This window comes from Quercus robur, chromosome 8 (assembly GCF_932294415.1).
Source record: "Quercus robur chromosome 8, dhQueRobu3.1, whole genome shotgun sequence".
In the NCBI taxonomy this organism is placed as follows: domain Eukaryota; kingdom Viridiplantae; phylum Streptophyta; class Magnoliopsida; order Fagales; family Fagaceae; genus Quercus; species Quercus robur.
In genome coordinates this window covers 30,241,188-30,256,987 of record NC_065541.1, presented here as the reverse complement: position 1 = coordinate 30,256,987, position 15,800 = coordinate 30,241,188, and the positions used below count along the sequence as shown (strand labels likewise).

Genomic DNA, 15,800 nt, shown 5'->3' with positions numbered 1-15,800 from the left:
AAATCTTTTTCATTTATTTATTTGTAGTTGGGATGGTCGTTGGTCCAGTGTTTGGTTGTCATGTGAGTAATTTTTTCATTCGTCGCTTGTAGGTGAAAAGATGTCAAGTAATAATGACGTGATAAGTGAATATTTGTCGTATGTCCGTTTGGAGTAGGGTAACGACAAGGTCTCTCCATTGGGGTATGAGTCCATGGTTGATGACTTAGTTGGTTCCTTTGAAAGGGAGCCGTCTGTCACGTCCCGAACCCAAATGGGTCCAAAGTATGAGAAAAGAACCATCAAGAAAGAAACTGTAAGAGATTTTTCTTTTCTTTTCTTTTCCACATGATTAGAATATATATACTGAAATCTCCACATTACAAGTCAGAGTTCTGTAACACATTTACAAATAATGACTAAAAATCATATGCCTCCATATGATACATGAATATATTACAAAACTCCAAATAGATTACACAAGGTCACAATTTTATCAAGAATAGACAATCTCAACATCAAATCTGGGCCTACCACGCCTAAGGCTAACATACCTCAAGTGCCCAACCTCCCATGGAATTTATTAAGGCCTTGTTGAACATAGAATAATTGAGTCACCAACGATTTACAGAAAAAGTCTCCCAATTTAATATAGCACTCCAATTACCACCAAATAAAGCAAATTGCATACCCCATGTATAACTAATTGATCTAAAAAGCTGTTAGAGTGTGGGATGAGCTAAAACCCAATAAGTAACATAATTAATGGGGGCGGGGGAAATGCAAGTTTCATAATAATGAGCATTTTACAAAACATGCTATAATTTGGGAATTTCCATTTTATTTATGCAAAAACAATTCATTAACAACATGACAAGAATAATAGAAATAATTGAGTACCAAGTTTCCCAAAATATCCAATATTATTTCAAAACCAAAAACCTCACCCAAGGTGCCACAAAGACGGAAATGTTACTAAGACATCATACCGCCACAGACTATTCAGAACCCAAACACACTAGCATGATACGTATCTCTTTTGGCATGTGGTCTAACGGCCTTGTCTAGCCTCACCCACACCTTCAAGGATTTACCTATCCTCTCATTGGCAGCAGGGGATAACATGTCATGTAGTACCTCTTTTGCAGATGGCCTCTTGGCCTTGCCTAGCCTCACCCACACACACAAGGATTTACCACTTCCCCTTATATGCAGTAGGGAATGATGCATCACACAATACCCCTTTTGCATGTGGTCTTTTTGGCCTTATGGGCAGCAACCTCACTCATACACTTAAGGATTTACCCATGTCATGCAAAGTGGGAGCTTCCAACCTGACTTGTCATCACAAAGACGAAGTAATCACACGTCACCAAGATGTCATCACAAAGACGGGGTAATCACCAACATCATAGCACAAGGGCAAACCCACATCAAAAGCTCACAAGTTAAATGTATTCAAACTATATAGTTTACTTCCAAGTAGTTTCATAAGATATTTCAATAACCAAATATCCACAATATTCTCAAAGTCCTCAAAATCATTTTTTGTCAAAAATATTTTGCATCAATTTCCCAAATAATACAATTTAAGACAAAACATCTTTAGTATTTCCAAAGTAATACCATAAATCCATGAAATCCACTATCAAATGAATTCAAATATACTTTTTTTTTCCAAGTCAAATATTCATGCATTTCCCCATATGTAATATTAAACATGATGAACTTTTCATATGTAATCATATATAACAGGGTCATAACACAACATTTTTTAAGAAAACATAATCCCACAAATAATTTTCCAAAATATGTTTGACCCAAAAACAACGTTTATGCAACAAGGTTATTTTCCAAAAATCTCATTAAAAAGCTACTTACCTCGCACCCCGCAAAGCCTAATTCCTCAAGCTCCAAAGGAGATTAGTTAGAACTTAAACAATATCAAGCAAAACTATCACGATAAGCACAAGGCTTGATATTGCATCTAGCTACAAATTAGAAATCACTAAATAAGAAATTAATTAGGCAAGCCTAAGTATTTAACCTCACAAATAATGTATTCCACTTCCAAAGTTTCTCAACAATTTAATTTACAAGGCATAGACTCTAATTTATAGACTTAAATCATTTAAGGTATTCTCCCTAACATTAAAACTTCAACACTTAATAAGTAGTTCCCACAAGGTTTACACAACATCATCAAGAGACCCATGAAACCAAAATCACAATATCCTCCAGGACAAACAATATAAATCTTTAACTAGCTCCAAATAAACCCAATAGCAATGGAAAATTTTGATTTACCAACTATCATATGATATAGTTCAAAACCCATAAATTTCCACCATAAATAAACCTTAGATAGATACCATTTGTTAAAACCATAAACCCACTCATCAAATAAGTCCACCAAATCAAAAACCCATATACACAATCACAAGAATATCACCCAAGAAGCTCAAAAATCACATGAATATCATTTCCAAAACTTAGATTAAAAGAACCTCATGCAAAAGTATAAAACCCACCAAAAAGATTAGAAATTTTTACCTCAAATAAAAGGTATGAGTGAGCCTTAACTTTTTCCTATGGAGTTTTCTGGTAAACCTTGTCGAAAAAATGGTGGAGGTGGCTATGAGATGTGCACCAGTGAAAGAATGAAAGAGAGATGTAGAGAGTAGTGTATGTGGGTGTGTTTATGCTTGAGTGTGACAATAAAAGAAAATGAAGGCAGCCCCTTCACTAGCCAGCCAAGGGAGAGGGTGAGATATTTTGTGAGAATGAGTGGTTGGGAAATAAGGGGGGTAGGTGAAGGCTCACATAGGTCTCAAAATTTGACCACATTCTTTCTTTATTGGCGTAAATGTACTTTTAGTCCTTAAATTTTGACTTTTTTTTTTTTTTTCCATTTTAGTTTCTACATTTTATTTTTACCAATTTTAGTCCCTAAACCAATTAACGCGAGACATTTAAGTCCTTGAAGCACCATTTTGTCACCAAACTAACGGGAAAACTGACGAATTAATAAAATAATAATAAAATTTCTAACCTTCTTATTTTTTTAAAAAGAAAAGAAAAGATTTTCAATTAATTTTGTTTCTTTTTTTTTTTTTTTTGAAGAACATAAAGAATCTAGAACATGTGTTCATTTCGTTAAAAACGTAATTCTGAATGAGCTCCTTTAGCATCGTTGTACCCTCCGGGTAGTTCAACAAAACCTCACAGATCCGCCGAGTCGGTCTACCTTCTGACCGTAGTCTTCCAGTTCCACAAACATCGACGACGTCAACGACTCCATTTCCAGATCAGATCAAATCAAATCAAATTTGTCATTCGTGGAGGAGAGCTGCCTGTTTGGGTTTCTTTTTTTTTTTTTGGAATTGAATTGGTCGCCTGAGGGCGATTAAGACTATTTGCTTTCCTTTGTCTATGTCGTTTTGTAAGGTTTTGTAGTTTGTAGTTGTACGAGCCAAGGCCAATGAACGAAAAGGGTTTTTTTTTTTTTTTTTTGGGTTCCGTTCAACCGCTAGTCGGTGGGACTTGCTTTTAGTGGGTTGGAGGTGGATTTGGTGATCAAGATTGTACAATTTTTGGTTGATGGATTTTGGATCTTAGTTGTTTGATTTGGTGACTTGATGGATAGCGTGGGTGGGTTGTTTTTCATGGGTCTTAACCTTTCTTTTTAGTGGCAGATTTCAATTGTTTCTATTTTTTTGCTTGGGTTTGATCTTCATGTTCTTTGATTCGGTCATGGTGATTTGGGTTTTTTTTTTTTTTTTTTTTTTTTTTAGTGGGTTTTTTTTTTTTTTGTTTGTTTGCCAAGAAAATTTATGGATTTGAAGGCTAAGGTTTGCTTTACTGGGGATATGGGTTTGGGGTTTGGTTAGGATCTAGGTTTAGGGTTTGTTTTTTGCTAGAGATTGATTATAGGGAAGAACACAAAGAACATGAACATGTTCTTCATGTTCTTCCCATAAAAAGAGAAACAAAATTAATTGAAAATCTTTTCTTTTCTTTTTTAAAAAATAAGAAGGTTAGAAATTTTATTATTATTTTATTAATCTGTCAGTTTCCCCATTAGTTTGGTGATGGAATGGTGCTTCAAGGACTTAAATGTCCCGCGTTAATTGGTTTAGGGACTAAAAGTGGTAAAAATAAAATGTAGGGACTAAAATGGAAAAAAGTCAAAATATAGGGACTAAAAGTGCATTTACACCTTCTTTTCTTTCTTTTTAACCTAGGGCGTTACACCGTCGGCTAATTTTTTTGCGGAGGACGAGGAGGTAGCCAGTCCATCGGGGCAAAATTGTAGGGAGTTTGTCCTTTCGAAGATCTGGGTGGTGAATAATTTCCCTCCTAGAATGATAAAGTATGTCTTTGGAAGGCTTCGCCCTGGGCTTTCAAATTCCTGAAGACATCCCTATAAGAAGGGCATGTATAGGGGAGAAGTGTTACTCAAGCAAGAATGAGGACATTGGGTTCTATGAGGTCACCTTTATCGCAGTGTTGAGGTTACCTCTCACCGAGATCCACCATCGGCTAGCGGACTATCTTGGGATATTCATCTGCCAAATATCTCCTAATGCATAGAGGATATTTCTTGGAGTGAAGGTGCTTTGGGGCTAGGTGAGTGGAGGCCGTTGGGGCATTACTCTCAACAATTTCTTCTACTGCTATAAACCCCAGTAGATTTTGGCATCACAGGGTTTCTATAACTTTGTGTGTCATAAGGTTGCATTAAAGCTTGTGTCTAACATGCCTGATTCCAATCATGATTGGAAAAGCAGGTATTTCTTTGTCAATGGCACCAACTGGGTATGTAGACCTGACGAATGGAAAAATATAGGGGAAGGTTACGACCATACTTGGGGGATAATGGATAAGTCTGGTGAGTCGTTAGGAAGCTTTTCTTATATCGTCTGTCGACTTTTACCTTATCTTTAACCTATATGTTTTGGTATTTCTATAGCCCAAATCCGCCCGATGATATCTCTTGAGCAGGAAAATTTCATCAACCATACACTTGATATCTGCATAGTGGAGAGGGGGTGGAAGGATCTTGTCACATTTGACAAATTGCACGCTTTTTGTGGCGAACTTGAACCTTCTGACGAAGCATGGATAGAAACTTTATACCGAAATCGTAAGTCTTCTCTCCATTGACTTGTTCTTTAATTGTTGATTTGAAAAACCTAACCTGTCTGCCTTTTGTGTTCTTTTAGAAATGGATGTTGGAAAGAGGAAAGCCTCGGAGGTGAAGAAAGTGGTTGTGGCTCGAGCTCAGTAGTCTAAGGGATCGTCGATTCCTCCAATGAACGTGGGCCAGAAGAAAAAACCTTCAAGTGATGGGAATCATCCAAGCAAGAAACTTTCTGACCCGGTTGACCATCAGGATCAAGTGGAGACGGTCCAGAAAACGCTTGAGCCTCCTTGTCATGGCAAGAGCAAGGGTCTTATGACCTCTCAAGGCCTCAACGCCTAGCCTCCCATCCCCCTGTTGGTGAGGAATAAGTAGCACGCTGTTGGTATTGCTCGATCTCTCATCCAAAATGAAGACATTGACAAGTCCTTGAAGCATGAGACTGAGGCCTTAGGTGACTCGGGTCTTTTTGACTTGACAAGGGTAAGTTTAATCTTTGTTTACAGGCTTCTTTTTTTCCTTTTTAAGTTTGTTTTTCAAGTCTAACCGTTTGTCCCTTTTTTCAGGCTTTGGTGAGGATGAGGGCCCTCCAGATTAGGTGTATATCATAGGAAGCGTCCGTTGGTCAGTTAAAGGCCTATCAGGCCTCTGATAGGGAGAAGATCACTCAGTATAAAAGAGGCCATGAGGACTCTGAATGCTAAGATCGGCTCAGAAGGCCAGGATCACCAAGCTTGAGAAGAATGCTCGTCAGGTTGAGGAATTGACAAAGGAAAATTCCAACCTGGTGACTGAACTAGTTGCTCTTTGTGAGCATGTGGAAAGGATTAAGGCCGATGCCATCGCTGAGTTTCAAACGTCCCAACCTTACTTTGATGAGTTGGGTGATCAGTTTGCTTAAAGGCTTTAAACACTTCCACGAGCAAGCCATTCTTTTCTTCCCAAACTCTGGCTTGGACTTCCATCTGGTCCAAATTAATCTTTCAGTTCCCTCGACGACCCTAGGAGGTGGTGAGGTGATTGTAGATAACGTGGTTGACCTAGAGGTGAGTGATGGAGATGGGCCAGTGGAGAATGACGGGCAGACTACAGATGAAGGCTAGGTGGTGCTGTGGACACAACGGATGGAGTTGCCACCTAATTTTTGCAATGGTCTAAGAACCATATATATATATATAGCGTCCTCTCGAGAAAGAACCATTGATCTTACTACCAGAGATATGGGTTCAGAGTTAAGGTACAGTCTTGGGAAGGTGTTAGGCACCCAAAATCGTCCAACCCTAAGGTTAGTTTCATCTCATTGTGTCTTATGTCTTAACCCTATTAAAGGCACATTTAACTTTGCATCTATACTCACACACACGCCATCATACATCTAACAATCAATATGGCATCAAACATCCCAAAACCTAATCACTCACCTATCATGGCATATCATAACCCAAGCACACATCTATCTCATCTCATTCAAGGCAACAAGCATATCATAATACGGTAGCATCAACAAGGCATTAACATCAAGCATATCCCAAACATCCAAGCATAGCATCATGGTATTAACCAAGCATATTCATCATGTTCATAAACCATGTCATGCCCATCATCCCAATCAAATCCATGTTCATGTAATTATGCATGACTTACCTCATAGCACCACAGCACCTATGCATCAATGCATGTTCATGTGATTCAACCAAGATATAAACCCTAATTACTAATTCAACAATCAAGGCATGTGAAACATGTTATTCTACTAACCCTAGACCTAAACCTGTGAAAATTAGACTTAACAAGACTTAAACAAAAGATTAAAACTAAGCAAAACAAACAAAATTGCAAGAACCCTAAATCTGCATTTTTGGGCACGAGTATGCGTACGCATACATGAGTATGTGTACACATGCCTCTAGTATGCGTACGTATACATAAGTATGTGCACGCATACACGCCCAGAAACACAATTTTAAAGCAAGCAACAAAACAATAATTAAAACAAACCTAACATGCTTCTAATATAAAACTAAGCAACCTAAACTAACAACAAAGATATCAAAGATAAACAAAACAAAATCTATTCCTAAACATGCATTGGATCTAACAACAAACAAGAGCAACACTTAACACATCAAAACATATTCATCAATATATCAAATTATATCAACTTTCCAATCAAAACATGATGAGACAAAACAAAATAAAATAAAACAAAACAAAACATATTTCTAAGCATGAATAACATATAAATTAACTAAGAACAACAAAAACACAAATGATAAAAGAACCAAATCAAGGAAAAGCCATGAAGAGAGACTCACCTTGCTATGGAATACAAACTTGATTGATATTTAACCGGCCCTTTAGTGCCTACATAATAAGATTCAATGAGATATCAAGGTAAAAGAAGATTTCCAATAGTTCATAGTTATCATAACTCAAAAAAAAAAAAAAAAATGATGTTATTCAAAAGGTTGTTTTGAAAAAGGTTTTTGAAAGAATTTAGAAAGTAGTTTCTAACTTAAGATTACTAGAGAGAGGTTTGGAAGAACCAAAAAACGTTCATGGTGGCTGTGTGTGCAAAAAATCAGAGTTAGAAAAGTGTTTTGGAGAATTTTAGGTCAAAAATCAACTCTCTCTAGCTAGGGTTTGAGTTTAGAGGTATAAGAATGTATTTATATGTTAAAACTAGGGTTTTCAGGCTTATTTTTAGGGTTTTGGACATTCCAAAGGGTCTAGGGGCCGGGCCCCATCAAAGAGGGAGGCTTTGGGCCCTAAAACATGAAGTTCTGAGGTTCTAGAATGGGCCCTGTGTACACAAGTTTGTGTATGCATATGCAAGTTCGTGCATGCGTACACATGAAGTTTCATGCATACATACAACTCTGATGGCTCGACTTCAAACGGTCATAACTCACTCGATGTAAGTCCAAATTAGGCAAATTTTGTATTCAAATTAAAGCCCAGTATGTCTACTTTCCAATGAAACAAACTGAACTCAAAAAGTATTTGTGGATCAAAAGTTATGGTCAAAACAATAAGCAAAGATCATTTTTTAACAATGTTTTCAAAGCAATTTGAGCACTTTTGAGTTGTAATTACTTCTAAACTATCAAAATAACTTCAATTACCTATGTAAAGCTCATTATTGGGACCGGGGACTAAAGTTTATAAACCGAGTACAAAATATGGTGTCTACAAGTGCCCGACGATCCTCCAACTTGATTTTTGTAATCCTTAAAATTGATTGTTTCTTTTATATTTTAAGTAAGTTGAAAAAAATTTGGGTGCCTTGTTTTGGGTACAAATAAGTTCATAACTATTCGGGGTGCCTTGTTTTGGCACAAGTTAACATTTTTATGCCCTCATCGAGCTTGAACACATACTTTTATATCTATAATGTCCTTTCTATTTTCACATGCTCCCTGGATATGTTTGTTGTTTATGCTTACCGAACATTTTTATGCTTCCATCAGTCTTGAATGCATCTTTTGTTTTCTGTTAATATATAATTTGCTTGTAGAATATTCTTGCCGACCTTCTCGAAGGTACCTTTAGTCAAGTTTAATGGTTGGCTATGTACACGTTCATCGGGTTTACTCCGTTAGACCAAATGAGAACATGTGTTTCACTAAAATAGGCCAAGTGTTAGTGCTCGTCGATATTTTAGTCGTCTGTCCATTCCTTAGGTAAGACTTAGATTGAGTGAAGGACCAAGTACGTGTCGGTATTTTTGGTCGCCGATCCATCCCGTTGGTAGGATTTAGATTGTATAAAGGACCAAGTACCCGTTAGTATTTTGGTCGTCGATCCATCCCTTAGGTAGGACTTTAGATTGAATGAAAGAGTAAGCAACCGTCGATATTTTTGGTCGTCAGTCCATCCCGTAGGTAGGACTTAGATTGTATAAAGGACCAAGTACCCATCAATATTTTGGTCGTTAGTCCATCCCTTAGGTAGGAATTAGATTGAATGAAGGACCAAGCACCCATCGATGTTTTGGTCGTTGATTCATCCCGTAGGTAGGACTTATCTTTATCTTAAGTGATCTTGCACCCGTCAATGTCTTTGGTTGTCGATCACCCCATAGGTAGGATTTGGCTTTATTTTGAATGACCATACACCTGTCGGTGTCTTTGGTCGTCAATCCACCCCCGCAGGTAGGATTTAGCTTTACTTTGAGTGACAATGCAAAAGTGATGTTAGTTGTACCATTTTGTGGAATATAAAATGGTACACAAAAAATTGTACAGAGGATTTATATTCATAATGGTCCTATACAAAAGTAATGTTACACAAATTATAATGGGAAAAATACTCACACACCCTCTGAACTTTAGAGTAGTGGCCATTACACTCCCTAAATTTTTGTTTTGGCCAATTAACTCCACGAACTTTGCAAATGTGCCAAATTAATATTTTTGTTAAAAAAGTAACAGACTTCTCACGTGAAGGTAAATCCAACTGTGACATCTCTCAATACTGCCTTACTTTCTTAATTAGTTGCAAAATTTGTTATTATTGGTAGAAAGTCTAGGCAAATCATTAAAATAAAAATTCTTTAGGCTTACTCTAATCAAGACATACAAGTTCCTCACAATAAGTTTAGAGTCAATTTAGTTCCCATTAAATATTTGACAACAATGGAGAGGAAAAGGAGTTGTGGGCCAAGAGGAGAACCCCATAAATGAATTTAATTGTAACAAAACAATGTAGTGAAAAATGAGTAATTAATAAGTATTTTCAAAGTACTATAAATGTGTACCCTTATCTCACATACAATTATGGATCTTTCTGATTAGATTTATGATAAGATCTAAAATTTATGTAAAATGAGAATGCACGCATTTATGATTATTAAATATTCAATAAATTTGCGTGAAAAATGTAGTTTTGGTATATCTCATTAATAGGCCTACGTCTCTTGTAACGGACAATATCGCCACGACAGCATGATTATGACATCTTTCTCATTTCTCAATTTTCCTGCTAATCCTCCCTTTCTCTCCTTTATAAAATGGTGATTCAGTGACTCCTTCAACATGCAAATAATAAAATATAAGATAATACCCACCTTCACCTTCACCCTGGCCTTGAACCTTCTCTTGTACTTCTTCTTCTTCTATAGATAAACATAAACATAATAAATGGAGAATAAGAGGGCAGAAGAAGCAGAAGAGGTGGAGTACCAATCTGGGTTCGGAAACCACTTTGCTTCGGAGGCAATCCCAGGAGCTCTTCCCAAAGGTCAAAACAGCCCTCTTATCTGCCCTTTCGGCCTCTACGCCGAACAGATCTCTGGCACCCCCTTCACCTCTCCTCGCAAGCTCAATCTTCGCAGGTCTGATTGAATTAATAATTAATTGCTGATTGCCTTGCTTTACTTTCAATATAATTGCATAGCTGCTAGTTTCGTTACTTTTGAATATGAATATGTGGGCTGCAGTTGGCTATATCGGATAAAACCATCAGTTACACATGAACCGTTTAAACGTCGGGAAGCAGGTCATGAGAAGCTGGTTAGTGAATTCAACAACCAGTCCAAAGCTTCTACCACCCCAACTCAGCTACGATGGAACCCCCCTCATATTCCCGATCAACCCACGGATTTTATCGATGGCTTATACACCGTGTGCGGGGCTGGCAGCTCATTCCTACGCCATGGATTTGCTATTCACATGTAACTAATTTCCCTATTTCATTCTTTCTTTCTTTTTTTACGACTACATTTACGCCATTAGCCATACCATATATATTCATGTGAGTATGACATTAATTACTGTATTCCTCACTATTATTTCCCTACTTTGTTTGGTAATTATTAGTTAATTTGCATTCTGCCTCAAATTCTTTTAGAACTTAGTTTTTTTATTTATTTGTTATGTATGAATTGATTATCAGGTATTAAGGTAAGGACACCCAGTTCTTCCACTTCCACAAATATCATATATGGACCTATCAGGTTTATTATTATTATTAAAAGATAGAATATGGACCTACCAGTTTGGTAACGTGTTATCAAATAACACAGTATAGTTTTTTTTTTTTTTTTTTTTTTTTTTTTTTTTTTAAATTTTAAAATTCACTTTTTTCTAAGGTGCAGCTTTTTTCAAACAATCTCAATTTCAAAAAGTTAAAAAATAAGCTATGCGAACTTTATTGTTAGATGAAGTCCGAGTTTTATCTTATCTTATGATTATGATTATTATTATTATTTTAATAAATAGAAAGAAAGAAAGAAAGAAGAAAACTTTAAAGTTTAAACTGTGTTTAATTGCTCAGAAATACCAGTTAAAGAAACTTTGGATTTTTTTGTTTTGAGTTTTACAGCTGTCAAATGGCTGACCTTTAGTGTTGGAGAAACAGCTAAAGTCAAGGTTTAAAAAAGCTGTGATGTTATAATAAATTAACTTAATTTATTCACTATTTCAAAGCTAAATAGTTTCTCTTGACTGCCAATGGTTTGCTAAAATGTAGTGAACTGGAGCTAGTGTTACTTAAGAGTGTTCCGTTTATTCATTTTTTCTTTATATGCTCAGTGGCAACTAAATAACTGGTTCATAGTTCAATGTGTGAAAGTGATATAAGAAATGCTAACAAGCAGTTGTCTTTTTACTTAGTTATTTATTTTTACTGCATAAGGGGAAGACTTGTGCACTGGGTACGACCTCATTTTTATATCTTTCACACAATTTTTGTTGCTGTCCTGCTTTCATTTTCAAGTTTGCAAAATTTCTTCAGTAGAAATATTTTCCAAAGAGATTAATGAATTCCTAGATCCCAAATCTTCTTTGTTTATGTTAACACATGAATGAAATTATGAAGGTTTTATGTACACCTTGATAGATTGAGGAATTAAATTTGTAGGTACACGGCCAACAAATCTATGACTAACTGTGCCTTTTGCAATGCTGATGGTGACTTCTTGATAGTGCCTCAACAGGGAAGTAAGTGATGTTTCTATCTTAAAGGTTGATTTTAATTTTGGTTTCTCTTAAATAGGGATTTCCCCCCCTGATATCCTGTTAGAAGGCCATACTTTGTTAAAAATTGGAAAGGGATAAAGTCTGCAGATGTCTTTCTATTTATGTACACATATGAAAGACAATTTCCCTTAATAAATGGAGATTTTTAGACACTGATTGCTTAATTTTAGAGGGTGATGAACGAATTCACCTTTGAATGAGCTCTTTGATGTGAAACACATACCCATAGTGCCCTCCTGCTGGAGGATTGGCATTCCAAGAGTCTTATATTCTGATCTTGTATCTAATTGTTGGCTCGTTGTGCTACTAGGTAATTGAAATTTTGCAAGTACACTGTTTAAAAAATCTAACCCTTTTTGTGAGGGTATTCTGTGTTAAATTGATAGGAGTTTTCTTTCTTACACTCTATGCTGGTTGTGCAGGGCTATGGATCACTACTGAATGTGGAAGATTGCAAGTTTCCCCGGGTGAAATTGCCGTTCTACCTCAGGGATTTCGTTTTGCTGTTAATTTGCCTGATGGCCCATCACGTGGTTATGTTGCTGAGGTTTTTGGTACCCATTTTCAACTTCCTGATCTTGGACCCATAGGTACCTAGTCTCTTGTTCAGCTGGTGGTGTTTGAGTAAAAAGCAAGTGCGATTATTTTTTTGTCTCAAATTATATGACATTAGAGTACTTAATTGATCAATCGTTAAACTTCAATACTTCCAAAAGTGAGAATATTATTAATTTGATTGCATGTAGGTGCTAATGGTCTTGCTGCTCCAAGGGATTTCCTTGTGCCTACAGCCTGGTTTGAAGAGAGTTCCTATCCAGGCTTCACTATTGTACAAAAGTTTGGTGGCGAACTCTTTACTGCTAGACAAGATTTCTCTCCATTCAATGTTGTTGCTTGGCATGGTAACTATGCTCCGTATAAGGTGGGTGTTACTTTTAAGAAAACGTCTTTTTTGCATGAATGAAATAAAAAGAATAGGCAGCTCTCTCTCTCTCTCTCTCTCAGCTGTTTATATAACATTTTGGACTGTTAAAACTCTCTAGATATGACTATGATAACCATAAAGGGACTTGATTTGATCTAATATCTGATTTGCTTGCAGTATGATCTAAGTAAGTTCTGCCCTTACAATACAGTTTTAATCGATCATAGTGATCCATCAATAAATACAGGTATGCTTAATGGTGTGCTTTTATTATTTCAAATTTGGGTTAATGAGGTTTTCGCTTTCACTTATAAAGTGTGTTTGATTATCTTAGTTTATTATTTTGCAATTATTATGCAGTATTGACGGCACCAACTGAAAAACCTGGCGTTGCTCTGCTTGATTTTGTCATTTTTCCTCCCCGATGGTTGGTTGCAGAGCATACATTCCGGCCTCCATATTATCATCGCAATTGTATGAGTGAATTTATGGGCCTCATTCACGGTGGATATGAGGTTGTTCTCAAAATCTAATTTAAACTACTTATCTCATCGTGTTGTGAATGTTACATGTGGTGGACAAAGTAATTTCCTAATATTGGGGGATTATATATTGGCTGAGAATGGGATGTAAAATTCTTTGTACTGTTGGGGAAGGTGGTTGCTGCATATATTCAAATGCCAAACTTCTTTTTTATGCTGTTAATATTTAAAATAAATAATTAACATGCGGCTTCTAAATGCATGTTAGTCATTTAATATCATAAGATGTCTTTGTAGAATCATCATATTTTAGGGTCATATACATGTTGAAGTCTTCCTGGCAACAGATGGGAAAATCATGTTGTCCAGTTCTGGCCTATTATACTGTGTATATAAGGCATGCATGTGCAGAACAATTTGGCATATGAGGAAGTGGATACTTTAATTCAGCTTTGTTCTTCATTCTATTATACAATTTATTTCATAATCTTGTTTTCAGGCGAAAGCTGACGGGTTTCTCCCTGGTGGTGCAAGTCTTCATAACTGCATGACTCCCCATGGGCCTGATACCAAGACATATGAGGTATGTATTTTATAAGCAACCCAAAGAAAAAGATGATGGCTACGTTTTATTTTTTTGGTTAAAATATAAATTACTCCTTTCAAGATTATATCTGCTGTCAATCTGATCCCTCTGCATTTAATTTAATACCTAAACTTCCATATTGAGGTCAGTTTGGTCTTCCATCCATATCCATTAATGCTGTTAATTTTCATGTGAGTTAAAGGTGCTGACCAAAACAGTATCCTTTTAGTGCAAAAAATTGAGAAAAAAAAAAAGAGAGAGCAGGTGCTGTGTGGTGGATGGGGTAGGATAGCTCTTGCTCACCTCATCATCATCCTTCTTTCCTTTTCTTATTCTTCTTGTCCTCCTTCAAGTTCTTCTTCAATTCAGATATGTAAAAATTATCATCGTCATACCAGACCTAGTTAAAGTAGATCTAGAAGAGATTCCCCATCTTCTCCTAAACTACCTTAGTATTCAAATCTGATAAACAAGAGGAAAAATAAATCCCCCAAAATGAATTCAATGAAGCAAACAATCCCAAATTCATCTTTTGTTTTTCACTTTATGTCTTTGATTTTTTTTTTCACCCAGATTTGCTTTCCGCTCTACTCTCCCCTCACTAATTACCCTAACCCCTCTCCATGTTTCTCTTCCTAATCTATTTCTTCATTATTTACCTCTTTTATGTTTTTTCTTTCTCCCAACACTCTCCCTCTCATTTTTTCACCAATACTTCATCAGTTTGACGGTTATGTGTGGGTGACATGGCATTTAACAGCTAGATGGAAGGATCATATTGATAGCAATCTGAAAGTTCAATAAAATTGTTTAAATTCGAAAGAGAGATCAAATTAATGGCAATCTGAAACATAGAGGGTCATATATCGGCTCCATTTCCAGAACTTGAAACCTTGAGTGGATCTAATGTTGAACACTTCAAACCTTGAGTCAACTCCTGGGGAGTCCCTTTACCGGCCAATGATATAATCTTGTTCATTAGGGTTAGATTCAATGAATAGTCCTGATCTAACCATATCATATAATCTTGTTCATTAGGGTTAGAGTCAATGAATAGTCCTGATCTAACCATATCGCTCATTTTGATGCACAGACAACAATTGCAAGTGGAAATGAGGCAGGGCCGCATAAAATAACTGATACCATGGCTTTTATGTTTGAATCGTGTTTAATACCCCGCGTCTGCTCTTGGGCTCTTGAGTCTCCCTTAATGGATCATGATTATTACCATTGTTGGATAGGCCTGAGATCCCATTTTACAGGCGAAGGGACAGATATGAAAAGTTTAAACATACAGAATTGACATGATGATACTGAAAGTGGAGGCGAGTCTATCGTGTTAATATATAGAACAAACATTATCAGCTTGAAGCAACCATAAGTCAATCCAGCATGTATATAATACAATAAAAGAGCATCTAAAGTGTGGATATATTAGATATATAGAGTTTTATTTTTCTGTCTTATCTTAGTTTGCTTAATAGCATGATTGTATCAAACTTCTACAAATGTTTCAACCTACCAACATGGCCTTGTATCAGTTTTAAGGGTCTAATAAGCATTGCCTGAGTTGCAAATATTGATAAGCACCTTCCACTTGTGATTGCGGATGATGTATTTTATCCAAATTTTGGGTGAAAAGTTTTCTCTGAACAGTGGCTGTTTCCATTGGATATATGTGATTACTATAATTCTGATCAGACAA

The 15,800-nt window shown here is 36.3% G+C and overlaps 1 protein-coding gene and 1 long non-coding RNA gene across 2 annotated transcripts; one reads left to right on the top strand and one right to left on the bottom strand.

Annotated features, from left to right (window-relative positions):
• Window positions 1–733: 733 nt before the first annotated feature.
• Window positions 734–2,751, bottom strand: LOC126695176 (uncharacterized). The gene is made up of 2 exons (XR_007645991.1): window positions 2,533–2,751; window positions 734–1,313 (listed from the first exon to the last, which is right to left on the bottom strand). It is a non-coding gene; the product is annotated as an uncharacterized LOC126695176 (long non-coding RNA).
• A 7,383-nt stretch (window positions 2,752–10,134) lies between these two features.
• Window positions 10,135–15,800, top strand: LOC126695175 (homogentisate 1,2-dioxygenase). Its single transcript, XM_050391831.1, has 9 exons — window positions 10,135–10,457; window positions 10,563–10,796; window positions 11,984–12,063; window positions 12,525–12,692; window positions 12,849–13,024; window positions 13,205–13,274; window positions 13,388–13,542; window positions 14,009–14,092; window positions 15,189–15,800. The coding sequence occupies exons 1-9, from the start codon at window positions 10,264–10,266 to the stop codon at window positions 15,396–15,398; spliced, it is 1,371 nt and encodes a 456-aa protein (XP_050247788.1). The 5' UTR covers window positions 10,135–10,263; the 3' UTR covers window positions 15,399–15,800.

What these genes read in the sequence shown, in the direction of transcription:
- LOC126695175 (XM_050391831.1), top strand. Translation starts at nt 10,264, where the DNA reads ATGGAGAATAAGAGGGCAGAAGAAGCAGAAGAGGTGGAGTACCAATCT. An exon ending in TCCTGATCTTGGACCCATAG is followed by an intron (nt 12,693 to 12,848) that starts GTACCTAGTCTC and finishes GATTGCATGTAG; the next exon opens with GTGCTAATGGTCTTGCTGCT. An exon ending in TGATCCATCAATAAATACAG is followed by an intron (nt 13,275 to 13,387) that starts GTATGCTTAATG and finishes ATTATTATGCAG; the next exon opens with TATTGACGGCACCAACTGAA.